The 16,350-nt window shown below is 41.9% G+C and overlaps 1 protein-coding gene across 1 annotated transcript in view; it reads right to left on the bottom strand.

Moving 5' to 3' along the window:
* The window catches only part of plcb1l (phospholipase C beta 1-like), a 101,397-nt gene that overhangs the window by 42,644 nt on the left and 42,403 nt on the right, over window positions 1-16,350 (bottom strand). The window contains exons 4-6 of the mRNA XM_070848842.1: window positions 3,693-3,833; window positions 2,744-2,823; window positions 137-190 (exon numbers count right to left, since the gene is read on the bottom strand). Coding sequence (XP_070704943.1) covers window positions 137-190; window positions 2,744-2,823; window positions 3,693-3,833 — 275 coding nt within the window. The remainder of the gene's footprint in view (window positions 1-136; window positions 191-2,743; window positions 2,824-3,692; window positions 3,834-16,350) is intronic.

Genomic DNA, 16,350 nt, shown 5'->3' with positions numbered 1-16,350 from the left:
AGAATGGATACAGAGAATGTGTGTATACTGAAGCCTATGCATGCTGATAGTAATGAGTGAAGGCAGAGGAAGCTCCGCATTGATCAAAAGAGCAGAGAGGTGGCAGGGGAGAAAGGGATGAGTCAGAGAGTCTTACTTCTTGACAGGGATTCGCCCCTCAGGGTTGAGCTGCAGCTTCAGCCGAGTGTATCTGCATTGGACAGAGCACACACCTTACAAAACATGCAATCAGCAGTTTGTGTGTCTGAGTAATGTATTTGCTTGAATTTAATTTCTGTGTGTGTGTGTGTGTGTCTGCTTGAGTTTACATGCCTGACTGATGAACATGTCCATAACCACTTGCCATGTCTGTCTCTGAGCAAATGTACTAATTCATATGACAGCACAAGCATCACTGTAGCAAAATAGACACTTGTACTCACCCAGCAGTACACTGCATGCGCACAGCGCTCTGTGCACACCATGAATATTTGGCTGTGTTTACATGACAGGTTCGAATTGTGGTTAATCCCTGGAAGTCTTGCATTGGCAGCACAGAGCCATGCAGCAGCAGCACAGGCTATAAATAGCTTAACTGCAACAGGAGCCATCATTACAGGCTGGGCTTTAAGTGGCTGCTGGCTAATAATTAATATCCATTACAGTGTCCACTTCATAGGGCAGGACGGCTGCCACAGGCAAAGTCACTGATGACTGTAATGGTTAACAGGGCCAGACTGGTTTTTGTCTGAGGGGTTTTCTCTAAAAAGGAAGTGGAAGTGGAAAGCATCGAGTATTGGCATAGACAGAGCTTGTTGACAACATTTGATGTCACGAGAGCTACATAAGGTTGATTTTTGAAAAAGACGGAGTAAAGGAAAGAAGGATTAAAGGCTCAGGGGGGAGGAAAGGAGGAGGGAACAGCAAGGTGTTTCTCGATGCCTTCATCTGCCTTGCAACTGTCTGTATTATTCATTAAGACAAGAAGGGGACAACAGATTACTTGCATCTGTCTCCTTTTCCGCTTAACTCACTACTTGCTCTTTCTCTGCCTTGTATCTAGCATCTAGCAAACTCAAGGCTGCTTTCCATTTCATTCATGAAATACTTATAAATACTTATTTCAGCATGTCCACTTACTGTTCTGGCATGGGACGATATGACATTAAACAAAAAATAAAACAAAAAAAGCATCGACTGGCAAATTCACAGTTTTCTAGCACAGTCACAGGTCATCCCATTGTAAAACGAACAATTCTGACCCTAATCATTGTTGCACGTGGCAACATAAACCAAGGAGTGGCCTCAGCCCTATTGCACTGATCTAAAAAGAACAAGCAGCCATTTGAAGACATGCTGAGTTCTGCTCTGTTTTCTTGTCGGTGGGAACGCTGCCCATCTACGCCAGGCGCCAGAAATGTATAAAAGCCTTAAGTGTGAGTGATGAGATTTAACCACATGCAGAAGACCATCAACAGGGATGAAGTCTCCTCATAATGTAGTAGCGGCGTGAAAAAGGAGCGCCTTATTTGTAAACAAGCAGTGTACAACAACTGCTGCTGTGAGCAACCAGCGTGACGGCGAAACCTGCTCCATTCAATTCTATTCAACTGTCTGTGTACTATGTGGTCGATGGCCACTTTTATTGTCTCATAAGTCAATTAGCCTCCACAGGGGGTGTGAGTTAATGGGTTTCTGTTCACTGATAAACATCAGACAGCTGGGAGTTGTCACCAAGGCAGAGCCCAGCATATTCTCTCAATACAATACAGCAGATTTGTATTTCATTTCACCCAGTCACTCACTGTACACATAAATCAGGTGTGATCCATAGATCAGTGAGTGGGCTCCAATCAGATCAATACAATCGTGGTCACAGGTGGTGTGAGGGCGGCTGATGGTAAAAACTGTCTTACTGGACAAAAAGCTTGATGCGCAGGGATGATTTATGTAACAAAACGGTAACTCTTGTAAACGATTTTGACACCACCGCATTCTTTCGTCAGCAACTTGACCCGTTTAAGGATCTACCGACAGGTCTGTCATTACGTCAACAGCGCAACAAAAATACAGGCTACAGCACCACATGAATGCAGGCACGTGCATGCTGTCACATATGCACTCCTTCACAGGCAAGCAGACAAGCCAAGTGAGAAGCACAGAGTCAGGCTCATGAACTAAATATATATTTCCAGCTGTTTTATTTATCCTCCTTCTACCTTCCTGTCTGTTTTCTCTCTCCTTACTCTCACCACCGATGTGAGGTGAAGTGACCTTTATAAACTCTGGAGCTGCCTTGTGGAGCTGAGCAAAGCAGCTTCCTACCTCCTGTTCGTGTGTGTGTACAGTAAGTACATTACAGCCCAGATCTACCCTGGTGTGTGCATGAAGGTGTCTGTATGTGTGCTGCAAGATTTCCAGATACGTGCATGCTGCAAATATGTTTTTGCATGCATTTATAAGAAAACATTCATTGTGTGGTTGTAATGTGCACAGGAGAGCTGGAGCAAAAGTCCAACATTACAGTCAGTCCTGTGACTGTCTCCTTTACACAAGATGCCTTGTTTGCTTTTTCCTGCTGTTTTTGTTTATGTAAAATACAGCACATACCTGATGGCACGCTTGTGACGACTGACTTTTTTTTTTCTGTTTCTGTTTCTAGCAGACCTGATTATCATACTCATCTTGGCGATCGTGCAGTTGCATTTTTTGCACGACTGCTTGTCAGTGTGTTAGTGTGTGTGGGTGTGTGTGCATGACTTACGCTTTCTCAAGGCAGGCTTCTCTGGACATGTTCTGTACCAAGAGGTTAGATGCCAGGTTGAACAGCTCTTCTGCCCATTCCTGAAATAAATAAAATGCACGAGCACACACACAGACACACACAGACACACACACAGACACACACAGACACACACAGACACACACACACACACACACACACACACACACACACACACACACACACACACACACACACACACACACACACAGACACACACACAGACACACACAGACACACACAGACACACAGACACACACACACACACACACAGACACACACACACACACACACACACACACACACACACACACACACACAGACACAGACACACACAGACACACACACACACACACACAGACACACACACACAGACACACACAGACACAGACACACACAGACACACACACACACACACACAGACACACACACACAGACACACACACACACACACACACACACACACACACACACAACCAGATAGTGCCTTCATCAAAAACTGAACAGAGAATAAATGGGAACCTGTTTTAATCCCACCTATTGGTCACTACCTAAAAAATTAGGATGCTGAGATACTGATCACATTACTGTGCTGGAGTCTTTTTTAATTAACCTCTATGGCATTAGAAGAAGCAGCTATTTCAAGCTTTCATTTTTGCAATATTAAAAGATGAAATGTTTCTATTTTGTCTTTATTATCATGCACCGGCACATCTGGTTAATCACTTTTATTGAGTTGAAAACCTTTCCGCTGACTTCCGCAGACACTAATGGAACACAGCAATTGAAACACTGAAATTATCAAAGCTGGAGGAAAGAGGTTTTTGTCCACTTGCAATACATATTGCATCTATTGGCTGCTTGTTGTATCTTTATACAAGACTGATATCATTATAATTGTAGTGTTTTTGTTCGTGTGCAGAATATTTACCTTAGCCGTCTCCTCCTGGAAGGCCATGAAGTTCAGATAGGTGATGTTGACCATGTCAGTGCCACTCACCACTGTCAGCATCCTGTTCTCCATCTTCCCCGCCAGGGTGCTGACATCCAGCAGCTCGCGCAGCTTGGCTTCCTGATCAATGAAACGCAAAAGAGGCAAAGATAAAAAGCGTGTCATCGCCAAGGTAAAATCAAGCAAACATATAACATTCATCAAGTGAAAGTGTGAGGTGAATTTTCATATTAAAATCAGCCCCTGTGATGTCATGCCAGCTTGTAACCCCAGCTGTTTGCACACTGCAAACCACCACACCTTTACAACAGTGGGCTACAGTTCAGCCAAACCTGCATCCAAAATCTAGCAGCCTTGACATGACTTCCATAAGTGCAAAGGCAAATGACATAAAACAGGCCATGGAAAAATAAATAGTACACTTTTGAGGAAGTGGGAGACAGCACAGCTCTGTGTTTTGCTTTTTTGGTTTGATGTTGTTTTGCAACAAAACTCGCCCTCTGAATGCACTGAACTGAAACAAGGCCTGCCAGTGTTTTCACCTCGTCTGGCGGCTGATTTGTGTGATTAATGGGAGGTCAGCTGTGTGAGGCAGACAGTGTGAAGAGCGAGGTGAGACGATACAGCCCAAGTAGGACCCAGTGTGATTTGCAGGTTTCTGTATTAGAGGCTATAAAAGCAGCAAACAAGGTGGGCTAAGCAGCACTGTGACAGGGAACATTTTAGTGTAAACTAATTAAAGAGGCTGGTGGCATTGAACTGATTTTAATGATGACACCGGTGAACTTAGTCATACAATATGTACACTTTCATTATTTGAAAACATAAAAGACCACAAAATATCTGCAGGGGATTCATGGTGTCATTTACTTTCAGTGATCCGGTGACAACTCCAGAGAGCAAATCCAGAGAGCTTAATGGTTTTCAAATCGTGCTTTTCAGCTTGTTTTCAGGTTGGAAAACTTCCTCCCGTCTCATCACATTTTCAGCTTAACTGTGAAAGATGGTACTAAGAAGAGCAGCCGATGCACAGCAGTACCTTGTGTCCAGGCATGAAATCAAGGACAAAATGTTTCATCAAAAACCATCAGTGGATTCACTTAGCTGAGGAAATCTCATGAGGATACGATTTTTGCACAGAACAATTTTTAATAAATGCTGTCACAAATACTGCAAATTCATGAGACGAAATGATCTCCACCTTGAGCAATGCAATTTTCATATTTAATACAACTTTAATCCCCTGTAACCTTAATCATCCAACAAATTCAGCAGGTTAAATGAGTCCGCTGTAAGCAGTCTGTTGTCTTTTGTAACTAAACATTGGGTTCTGGCAACAGTTCACTTCAAACAAAGAGAAACTCGGAATAATTTGTATTCAGCGGAAGTAATTATCTAAGGAAAACTAAACCAAACTAATTTTAGCAAATATACATTTAAGCAGCTCATCTTTGGTGCAAATCATATAAAAAACAAACTACAACGCCTCTAAGGGCAAGACAGGAATAACAATGATCTTTTTCTCTCCTTTGCGGCCCAGTATGCAAGCAGCATACAAAATGGTTGCTCCGGCTTAATTAACACAACAAAAAAGCCCTGTAAAGGATTTTGCAGTGAAAGCAAATGAGCTCCCACTAATTTAACCAATCAAACAAAGAGCATTGTGTCCTGTGTCATGCTGATAAATGTCCTCTACACGTCCCTCACACCCCCCAATCAAATTGTGCGGCTTAGTGGCGCCAATTATTATCATGCTGAACTTTTCTGAGGCAATGCATTTTTCCTATTGAGGAGAGGAATCTCTCCACTCTGACAGCCCGTCTGTCTGCCTGGAGAGCTATTTTCTCACTATAATTTCCGCAAGAGCAGAAGGAGCTATAACTAACTGCACATCGTAAAAATTACTGGTTTCTAGGGTTCTCTACTCAGAAGGTTAGAGTTACACGATCCAGGGCTTGACCACCAGTCAATGGAGCACAAGGGCTGATTTGAACGGGAATCCATCACTGTCCACTTGTGTATTCTGAATGCCACCAACCCCATCAATCAAAGCATAAAAAGCCACTTCCAATTTGCTAAAACACACTATGCCCGAGCACCGTTTGAGGGATGTTTTGGCAGTTTGCCAAAGATGAAAAGCTCTCAGAACAGACAAGATAACAGTAAGATGTATGTTTCATTTATTACAGTGCTTGAATGTCAATACAATTTAATACTGTTTTGATGCTACTTGTAGCCATTAGCTGAACATACAGCTAATCTCCTTGTAAGCAGTCAGCGCAGGGCTGATCAGGGAGGGAGCTGGAGGCACTCACAGTACATCAACTGGAGAAACATCAGCAGCTATGCTGGGAAATGAGCTGATGTCAGGGAGCCGGACAAAGCCGGACAGGAGGAGGGGGATGAGGAGAAATGAAGAGAAAGAGAATTACAGCCATGAAAAGAGAAGAACAGAAGACCAGAGGAGTGGGCTCAGTCATATGAGTGAAATGTAATTTGTGCTAGTGCATTATGGAAGCCGTTTGAGGCACGCCTGAGGTCCCAGCTACCACAAAGATGGAAGGTTTAGCGCCAAACAAGCTATGGGTGGGGGATGGATGAAATTTGGGTTGATGGTGCGGTTGAAGCAAGAGGATGGTTTGTGTTCCACAACGTACTTTACTGGGAGAGCTTAGCCTCTGCACAACACAGCCACGGACCACTGATTTGAATGTCTGCTATTTCGAGAGTGTATGCGTGTGAATGTGTGTCGGGTATCTGTGTATGCATGCTGGTGAGTGTGTGTTCATTCAAGCATAGACGGTGGACGCTAGCAGCTGTGGTGTGTCAGTACGGGAACATTTCTCAGTCACTTAGCATTCAGGTGGAGCTGCAGCCTGAGGAAATAAACGGACTTCCTCTTCCTGCCTGAGTTTGTCACAAGGCCCTACCTGTCACCAGCCATGCACTCAAACTGTGTCACACTCTGTTGGGCACAAGGGAAAGGATTCAGATTGGCAAAGGGAAGTCAGCCACACCTCAGGTCATTAAACCTGCAGCACGGCACCTGTCTAGACTAACACACACACACCAGCTTGGACGCACACAATCACAGAGTGCACACACATCCACTTTGTGGAGTACACAGGCATGACACTGTACTAAAGTAGGAACAAATCATAGGAATTCACACACAGTCACATGTATGTGCATAAATACACACACAGGGACTTCAGATCAAAGGAAACATCAGTATGAATGATTGATGATGACCCAACTGCCTACACACATGTCACTCAACACTTGCCTTTAATGTATTGCAGCACAGATTCCTATGTGTAGGTAATGTGACACCACACAGATTCACTTTCAAACAGTACAGATTATGCCTCATCAGTCTATGATTCTCATTTTGGACATTTCTATAAATATGCTGGGGTGGTTGAAATAATTGATTAAGTGTCAGGGGTAGCTGCTCGAATAGGTGAACAGTGCCTCGTTCAAGGAAGGTGCTGCTGGTGTACAAATTGATGTTACAGTTACTTCAGAGGTGCATTTTTTCTCCTTAGTATACTGACTCTCACAAGACATACAGTTCACAGCATAGTGCGTAAAAAAAGCCATTTTGGTTGGTATCATGAGGATGCCTGCACTTTAGTTGACCCTGCCAGGCTTTGAAGTTTGATGCAGTTCACACTACTTTTTTTTTTTTTTAAAACATCTGCAGTTGCTAAATGAAAGGATGTTTAAGAAGCACAGAGTTTAAGAAGTGTTTTAAGATTTCAAGTGGATACAAATGTTGAATATTGTATGATTTTATATAAGCTACATGTGCCATTTGGAACATGGTTAGATATTATCATCATCTGTCCTGTATCACCTCATCTGACCTCTTAATTTTACACATTCTTCATGAATTCCTCAATTCACTAAATGATAGCCCTCTCAACCCCAGAGAACCAGTAGAGTTCATCATAACGTCAAATGTTTCTAAATTAAAAATCTGACAATAACATCAGTATTCAGAGGAGCATGTCTTAACGTGTGGAGCTACGACACTGCAGAGCAGCACTGCAGGTTATGAGCAGGGCACCGATTGGCCTGCTGCCGGGTAGCCTTGTTAACTAACAGAGCGGGAAGATGCTGCTGGTGGGGCAGTAAAAAGCCTGGGGCATTTGAAAGGGAATTATGGGATATCAAACTATATGATGTGCTCATTCTGCCACACAAAAACTGTGCAGACGCATGTTTTGTCATTTATTGGGAATAGTACAGTGGAGGCTGAATGATAATCTGGCTTAAGTTAATTACCTTTATGTCATTGTGTGGGTATTACTATTGCGTGAAGGGTTTGTTCAAGGGTGTGTGTGTGTGTGTATGTGTGTGTGTGTGTGTGCCTGTTTGGTGTTACAAGTGCTTTCTTGTTTATAAGACAGTATGAGTCACAGAGTCTGCAGGGCATTTCACCCACAGCAAAGCTAATCCTTAGACAACTCCCTCTCGTGGCGATGCGGTCATTTATTTAAGACGGTCACGCAGCATCTGCAGAGCATGTTTTAAACATTAGCCACATCATAACTTACACAGACAGACAGCATTGAAACATTGGTCCCATTAGAAGAAAGAGCCCCGTCTTACTCACCAAACTAAAGCCGTTTCCTGCAAATGACCTTCCTAATCATCCGCACACATGCATGCGCACGCAAAGACACACATGCAGTCACAAAAATGTAGACGATGTATTTTTCAAGCATACAGATACCTCCATTTGCAATCTGCCCTCAGAAGTGCACTCATAGGCATGTACACACTGTGTACAAGTATCAGTGACTGTATTGTGCCTGCAAATAGTATCCTGCATGTGTTTCATGTATCCTGACAGCAAAACGTACAAGATCTCAGCACAGTGTGACCATCTACATTGCATCAAATACTCTATTACTCTCTTTTGTTTGCTCACTGCAGAAACTACAAAATTTGGCAAGGATCAATAGTTTTGCCAGGTTAAATAGCCCTGCAGCTAAATGGATTGAGGAGGCTGTGTGCAACAACACACACAAACTAAGAGAAATACAAACAAAGAAACCAACAGCTTCAATTCTCAAAGAAAAAAAAAAATCATACACTTCACTTCCTCTCAGTGGGGAACTACAGTATGGAGCATTTCTGCTACAGGGGGACACTATGTAGTTCAGCTTTAAAGCTTTTCTGCTGATCAAACGGCCTGTTTGATTCATCCTCAATAGCAGCAGCCTTTCATATAAGGACGGGAGAGCTGTCTGCTCCCATTACAGCTCTGCAGTTTCATATTTTAAACTTTCTCAGTTTGGAAACTGCCTTGCTAATTTTTCAAGCTTGGGGTGAAACCCAGCCACTATACAGTGCAGTGTGTACAGACCTCTCACAAACAACGGCATTGTAAAACGATCAAAGAATGTGACTGAGAACAGAGGAGGATGAAATGGAAGGTGCGAGGGAACTGGAGAGTGATCAGGAGGGAGTCCTCTGATTCTGGGGCATCCATCTTCCCCTCTCTAGCTTTCTGCATCCTGCTCTCACCTCCTCATCTGTGAGCTTCTTTTTTATTATTCTCCCACACAGTCATAATTCATTGGAGCACTCAAGTGTCAGTGGATGCAGACCACCACAGTTTCACAAGGCGGAGATTTGCCCACAAGGCCCGGAGTTAAAGGTCAGTGCTTCATTAGTCAGCTGTCAGGTGATGCATCACTGACCACAGTATGAAACCAAGTGTGCACACATTTGGCTTTGTGTGTGTGCCACGCCAGTCGGACGCCATGAAAGACCTTCTCGAAAATGGAAAACAGTTTCCTACTGGATGAGTACGACAAAATGATGCTTATTTCTTAGAATCATACTTGTTTTCCTTTAAGTGAATGGGGCTTATTGCCTGTAATGCAGCTGTAATGGCAACTTGTTCATTAATGAATCATCCGTTAACACATTCCACAGTTCAAGGATGCAGAGTGGCCTGTACAAGGCTGTGCATAAGGCAAAAAAACCTGATGATTTACCCTCTTTTGAGGAGACATTAACCCTCCTTAGCTAGAAATGTTCTCTTTATATTGAGGGGCTGCACTTGAATCCATTTACCTGTGTTGTTGGCTATCATGCATCAAGGCACAGGTTGAGAAAATGTGTGAGAGGAGGCAGAAAGCTCATAGGAACTTAACAATCTCTCGTTCCAGCCCTCCAATAGGGGCATTTCATTAACCCCGAAGCAGTGAGACATGAAACGAGAGACGGAGAGCACATATCACGCCATTTCCAAAATGCCAGCACATCAGCAATAACTTGGGCTGACAGGCACCCATTTTCATGTCTTGGGGAAGTGGCCTAGCATTCACACCCAATGCTAATCAACTCATGACGCACGGTGGAACCATCATGGACTTTAAGAGTAAAGAGAAGAATGCATTTCATAAAAGAACAGTTACACAACCACTGGATTTCTCATTTTATCTTGAATAATCTGATCACGGACTGCACAGACTTATTACAGTAATTCCTCTTACTGCTCAGGCTTCATTCTGCTGCACAGCTAAATGTCAATTTTTCATCATGCCTACAGGACAGCTGGACTCCACACTCACACTGGGCATATTAGAAAAGAAAAGTTGAGGTGTGTTTGATGTATTGTTCCAGAAACTTATTTCATTTCATAAAACTACCCCTAATTCTACTCAGCGCCCTGATCTTTTTATCCATTTTTTGATTGCATTTCAGCGCATGGAGTCATTCTGTCACTCTGATCACATTTAAATTTGGACACATCAGTGCTTTGCATAAATGTGATATTTTCTTTGTCACATGCATTGGTAACAATGCAAAGTTACTAATGACAATAAATACAGTTTTTCTGAAGGTCAACTTGAACTCTAAGTAGTTCATTTAATCTAAGAACAAAGATTCTTGGGGTCAAAACACTTTAGTCATCCACCCCCATAAGAACTGATCTTGAGGAAGTTTGAAAGAAAGACAAGCATCACCTGCCTGATATCACAATGTCTAAATGGAGTAAAACTGTAGATGTTTGACAGCTGCAATTGCATCCCGGGTAAGAAGATGTCAGAAACTTCTAATTCAGTCTGCCAACCCGCATACAAAAACCTCTTGACATCTCATTCAGGCTGCTGTGTCACTGAGGAGAAACACATTCTTTATTAGAAACATAAGCAAGCAAAAACATTTGACTGTAAACACAGCAGCCGAAACAACTAAATCATCTGATTTAACTTTAACTGTCACTCGACAGACAAAGTCACAAAGAATCGGCCACAGAGGAGTTCTCACCGCTTCTGATGATATAACTCATCTCTTGAGCTGGACAAAGTGTGTGTGTGTGTGTGTGTCTGCTTTCATGCTTCTGTGTGCGCCTACTACAAGAAAATATCTCATCAACTGCAACAACACAATTGCATTTCATAATTGCTGGAATATCATTTAATTAATTTCACATCACTTCATTCTTCATATTATCTCTGCTATTCCTGCATGCTAAACAAATGTTTTTCATTTTGTGGTCAACAGTCTTTCCAAAAAAACAAATAACAAAAGAATCTCTATTGACTGCACATGATGACCGCAGGGTTTTGAAGAGAATAATGCTCCAGAAATGGAGAGGAAATGGGACAATCTTGCTGAAATCTGCTTTGCTCTGGCATCAGAGTAACATGAGAGGCATACGGGGAGTGACTACTACATAATATGAGACGATGTTCCAGTAAACATTACAGCTGGATGCTTCAGAGGCCAAATAAAGTACTTTCATTACGTATTTTCATTACATAAATTACATCTCTAGTTAGATAATTGAAACATAATTATTGGGATGAGAGGAGGATGAATTTCAAATTTTTATTTATAGCATGGCATATCTCAAAGCAATATATTCATGAAAAAAACAAAATAGTGGTGGAAACTCGTCTGTCTCAAAAATTTGAGTAAAGAACTGCTAAATAAATGAATGAATGACCCTGACGCAGAGAGCATCTCTGTGCCTGCAAACCTTATTTTGTATTTCTTTCTTTAAAGATTTTCTTTGTTTAATGACTGTTCAAGGACCTATTTTTCTGCTTCATAAATAAGGACTGTTATTTTGCATATGGACAACTTGATGTGTATTGGTATTCGAGGACATGCATGAGGCCTTTCAGATATGCAGAAGAGGAGAATAACCAGTTTAAATGTATTATTCATTCATTTCTAACAAAAAGTCTCACATGGAAAAGCTGAAATTAGGTAAAAATATAGAATGAGGACATTTTTAAAGAGCACCGCTTGCAAAAGAAGTCACACCCTCTACAGAGCAAAAACAAAAAAGAAAACGTATTAATGTATACAGTATAATAGGCAAAAAAAGAAATGCTTTCATGTTTCTTAACTGATTACAACTGATTCAATGAAAGCAGGTTTGAATCCTGTGTTTTAAATCTGTGTAAATTTTGGTGATTTGACTGCACCAACATTTGAATCAGATATTCTAACCTAACTATTAGGAACTGAAGACAAAATTTAAAATTTTCAAGCTGTATAGTGGGTACAGATACCCAAAGTGGCAGCTATGAAGAAACTAGATGCTTTGCACTTAACTTTAAGGAAGATGTTAGTCATTGTAAATGATCTAAAAACGGTTATTTAACAGCTGTTTGAGTCTTTATGTGCATATTCGCAGAAATCCATTCATAACTCGCACCAACACCTGGAACAAAACACCAGAGAATACACGATTATACTCCCATTAATGGCAAAAAACAGACTTACAGCAGGTGCCTGAGTAACACAGGGAATAAGAGACCTGTAGGGAAGCAAACTGCCAGCATGGATTAAGAGGGAACATAAAAGCTTGGAGGGCAGGACATAAGGATAATTACACAGAGGAGACTAGCCACATCTTTGTCATAGAGAGTCCCTTTGCACTTCAATTCCTGGGAATGGAACCTGCATAATAATCTGCTACAAGGGCACAAGCTCTGTATGCAGTAGCAAAATTAGTCTGTAAATTTTACATGTGTTCATACACTCCATGTGCGCACACATGGGTACTTGTGAGCATCTAAGAGTAGGTCGATGTCTGGGGGAGAGACGGTTATAAGGAGTGAGAGAGAGAATAAACAGAGAAAAAGAGGGAAGAGGACGATTCACGCTGCGTGTGAATCATTGTGACGGAAAGATGGAGAGACAGAAGGGGCAAGGGCCACGTTTGATGAGGTGGAAGTAGTCTACCTGGCATGCACTCCTCTGGCTGGCTGAGCTCACATTGGGCAGACAGGAAGGCAGAGGCACAGACAGGAAGGAGCTGACCTCAGATACACCACATGAACTCCAGCAGGAGAAAAATAATCAGCCGCTGTGACTCACCAGCTCAGCACTTCTCATTAGAATGAGCACCGAACAAAACTGGGAACTTCATGGCACACAAGTCAAATAGCTGAGCTGAGCGTGTTGTGTAATAAAATGATACACTGCCAAACACAAAGCTGAGAATTTTATAACTTTGTAGTTTGATGTTATCCACTGGCACCTCAGAAACATTCAACCTGGCTAAATTAATTGGATAAAAAGGCAAGTAAACATCTTGGTCAAATGACCAGCTTCGGTTAAGGGTTAATCAAAAATTCAAACCAAGACCACACAATAAATCAAGTGAAAGACTACACATTCTTAAGAGGGGATACATAACACCAAAGGTAAAAACATAATGGAATGAACTAATGGTAAAACGCCTTTTTGATACCATTTCGTTTAAAGTAATTTCTTCTATGGAGTTTGTGATTCTGCTTGCTGTTATTTCCCTTCTTCTACTTAAAAGTACTTCCTCCACATCAGCGTGCTCCAGGTATTCTGGTCATTACTCCCACTTAGTCTCAGTGAGTCATTTGCATCAATTTGAGGTGGATGAACCACATTCTGTTCAAGCTGTCCATCAAGTGGCAGTGTTTCAGGGGTGGCACTAAAAACATTTCTACATAACTACAGTAATTATCCTCTAGTCATACAGAAGCTGTAATTTAATGTGGGCAGACTTCTGGAGATTCAGAAAAAAAATGCTAACAGTCGCTAACAGCTCTCAGTACATAGAGTACATGCACACATTGAAATGACACATGCATGTGCACTGGCATCTATGAAGGCAAAGATGCATATACACCCACATAAAGACTAATAAACATGGGTGGTGCAAAAATAGGCTTTGAACAGGATATTGGTGAAACAACCATTTGAATTTCTCCACCTGCTGCAATCTCATTCTGACCCTGAATGTTTTACTTCCCTGTTTTTGCGGATACCGAGAGGGCATTGATAAGATATCCAATTATCTGTATTATTAGTAATTGTGTATACATAAAGTTTTTGCAAGCCAGAAGCAAAACATGATACACAACTGTTCAAAGCAACCACAAAAACTTGGGGCTGATAAGCCTTTTTCATGAGGTGCAGTGTTTTGCCTTCCCCGCTGTTTCTAAAGTGAACCTAGTTTAACTCTTCAGAGTCTCGGACCGCCCGTCGGCGTCAAAGACACAAACACAAAGAAAGCAAGCTAAACAGTTTTAATGGGAAACACAAAGGTAAAATGAAAAGTAGTAAAAAAACAGCCAAGACTGTGGAGGGTTAATTTAACTTTCTGCTAAAAATCAACCTCTTTTCCTCAAAGACAGCCTGCAAAGACTCACAGCTCATCAGACTGTGTGTTTAGAAAGAGGGCCATCTCCAGCCTTCAGTCCTGCCTCTGGCACCCTGCTTGGGCCATCCAAGAGCCAGGAGCCCCATGGAGAGAGCACCCGCAGGGGAAATGTCCACAATGGGGTTCAGAAGTAAATAATTTATGTGAGTCCCTGTTGGCACAGTGCAGCCTTCGAGCTATAGATGCTCTGCCACTGCTGCTGCAGTAAGGAGGCAGCATATGTCCTCTCCCTCTAGCTGTTTCCAGTCTTACCATCTTTTACTTACATCCCCCCCCTCCAACCTTCCTTCGTGACAAGGCACTATGCTAGGCTCCTTGCTGTGTAGAGGACACTAAGCAGATTCCAGCCCCAATGACATCTTTAATAATTCTGACCAGAACCAATTGGGTTTATTGGAGGACATTCCTGCAGGACTAAGGGGGAGGGCTGTGTAGCATCAGGAGTAGTCGACATGCTGTATAAAGTAATAGTGAAGCTGAAGAGAAGGGACTGTGCTCCGTCTCTCTGCTGATGGAGATGCACAAAGGGACCTGGCTTTATTCATCCCAGAGACTCGGCTTTGTCCTGATTTGTTAGGCTAATATGAATGACGCATAGTGGTTGCGCCATAGTTTAGTCCATGGCCTACAATTCTTAGTAAGTGTACTGGCCTCCAGCATATTGTTACATATTATGGAGACACAAAATATACTGCCAGCGCCCTCGAGAAAACTTGCTAGAATATCCATGCATCATGAGGATTTCTTGTCTAATAATTTGGCCTAGTAACAGTGATGATATGGTCTCCAAACAATATAATATGCTGACTATAAAGTGCAGGAAAACAAACAAACATAATGAGGCTGAATGGAAGTGAAGATAAGGATATAAACTTTCTTTGTTATATGCAAGCTCTGACTGAAAGAGCATGATCTTGTTGCATAAAAAGCTTTTCGTATTTACTCATTTGCTGACATTAAACTAGTGAACATTTTCTTTCTTCAACGTTTCTTGAGGTCACAGTAAGACTGAAATTGTGCATTTTTGTCTTCCAGAATATAACATTATGAGACAGTAATAAGTCAGATATTTCTAAAAAAAGTGGGCTGTAGTGAGATATGAAGAACTAGTGGATTGTCGGCAACCACCCTTTGGATCAGGAGGCAGAAGATAAGGCAGAAATCAATAAATCAGACCTCAAACACATCCTTTCTAAATGTAAACTAAAGTTGTTTAAGTAAGCTCTGCTTGTGTGCTGTGATGAAGGTCTGATAGACCGAAAGCTGAGCAGCAAAGTTTCACTGCATAGATCTAAGTGTGCGGAAATCTTTTTCATCAGTTTAGCATTTTATAGGTTAAAAAGCAGCAGGTGTTTGATATAAAATACTCTTTGGTAAGTCCTTAACATATTTGCCATATAACTAGAGATAAATAAAGAGATGACAGGTCACAGGACTTTTCACTATGCCTTTAGATCATCTCAGTGCTCAAACTAAATCATACTCTGGCTTCACAAAATCAATGTCACATCCTTGAGGCATTCATGCCTGCCATTAAGGTGAGTGAAACAGAATGTGCCTCACATCAGAGCTCATTGTTTTTCTGTGAAATCACAGCAGAACTATTTCATGAGAACTTCTTGTGCCAGCGAGGAAGTCAGGAGGTACGTACTTCAGACAGCACGGCATGCTGTGTCATTCAGGCCTTCACAAAAAACGTCTGACGAAACAGTTGTTTAGCGCCATGCTGTCAAACCAGTTCACACACTACTGTTCCTCCCACGCAGAGCAGAATTTACTGAATGACATAATTCTGTGCATAAACAACCCTAATTGAGCCTCCAAATCCCTCTGCAAACATTTGAGGATCCTTGGTAAGCATCGTGCAGTGATAATTGTGATTTATCCTCTGTCTGTAGTCATCATTTAGCCTTTTGCCATCATTAGCTTCGCCGTCACACAGAGAGCCTGCTG

This window comes from Pempheris klunzingeri, chromosome 18 (genome assembly GCF_042242105.1).
Source record: "Pempheris klunzingeri isolate RE-2024b chromosome 18, fPemKlu1.hap1, whole genome shotgun sequence".
Lineage (NCBI taxonomy): Eukaryota > Metazoa > Chordata > Actinopteri > Acropomatiformes > Pempheridae > Pempheris > Pempheris klunzingeri.
The sequence above is the reverse complement of the archived record's forward strand: the minus strand, read 5'-3'. Positions and strand labels throughout refer to the sequence as shown.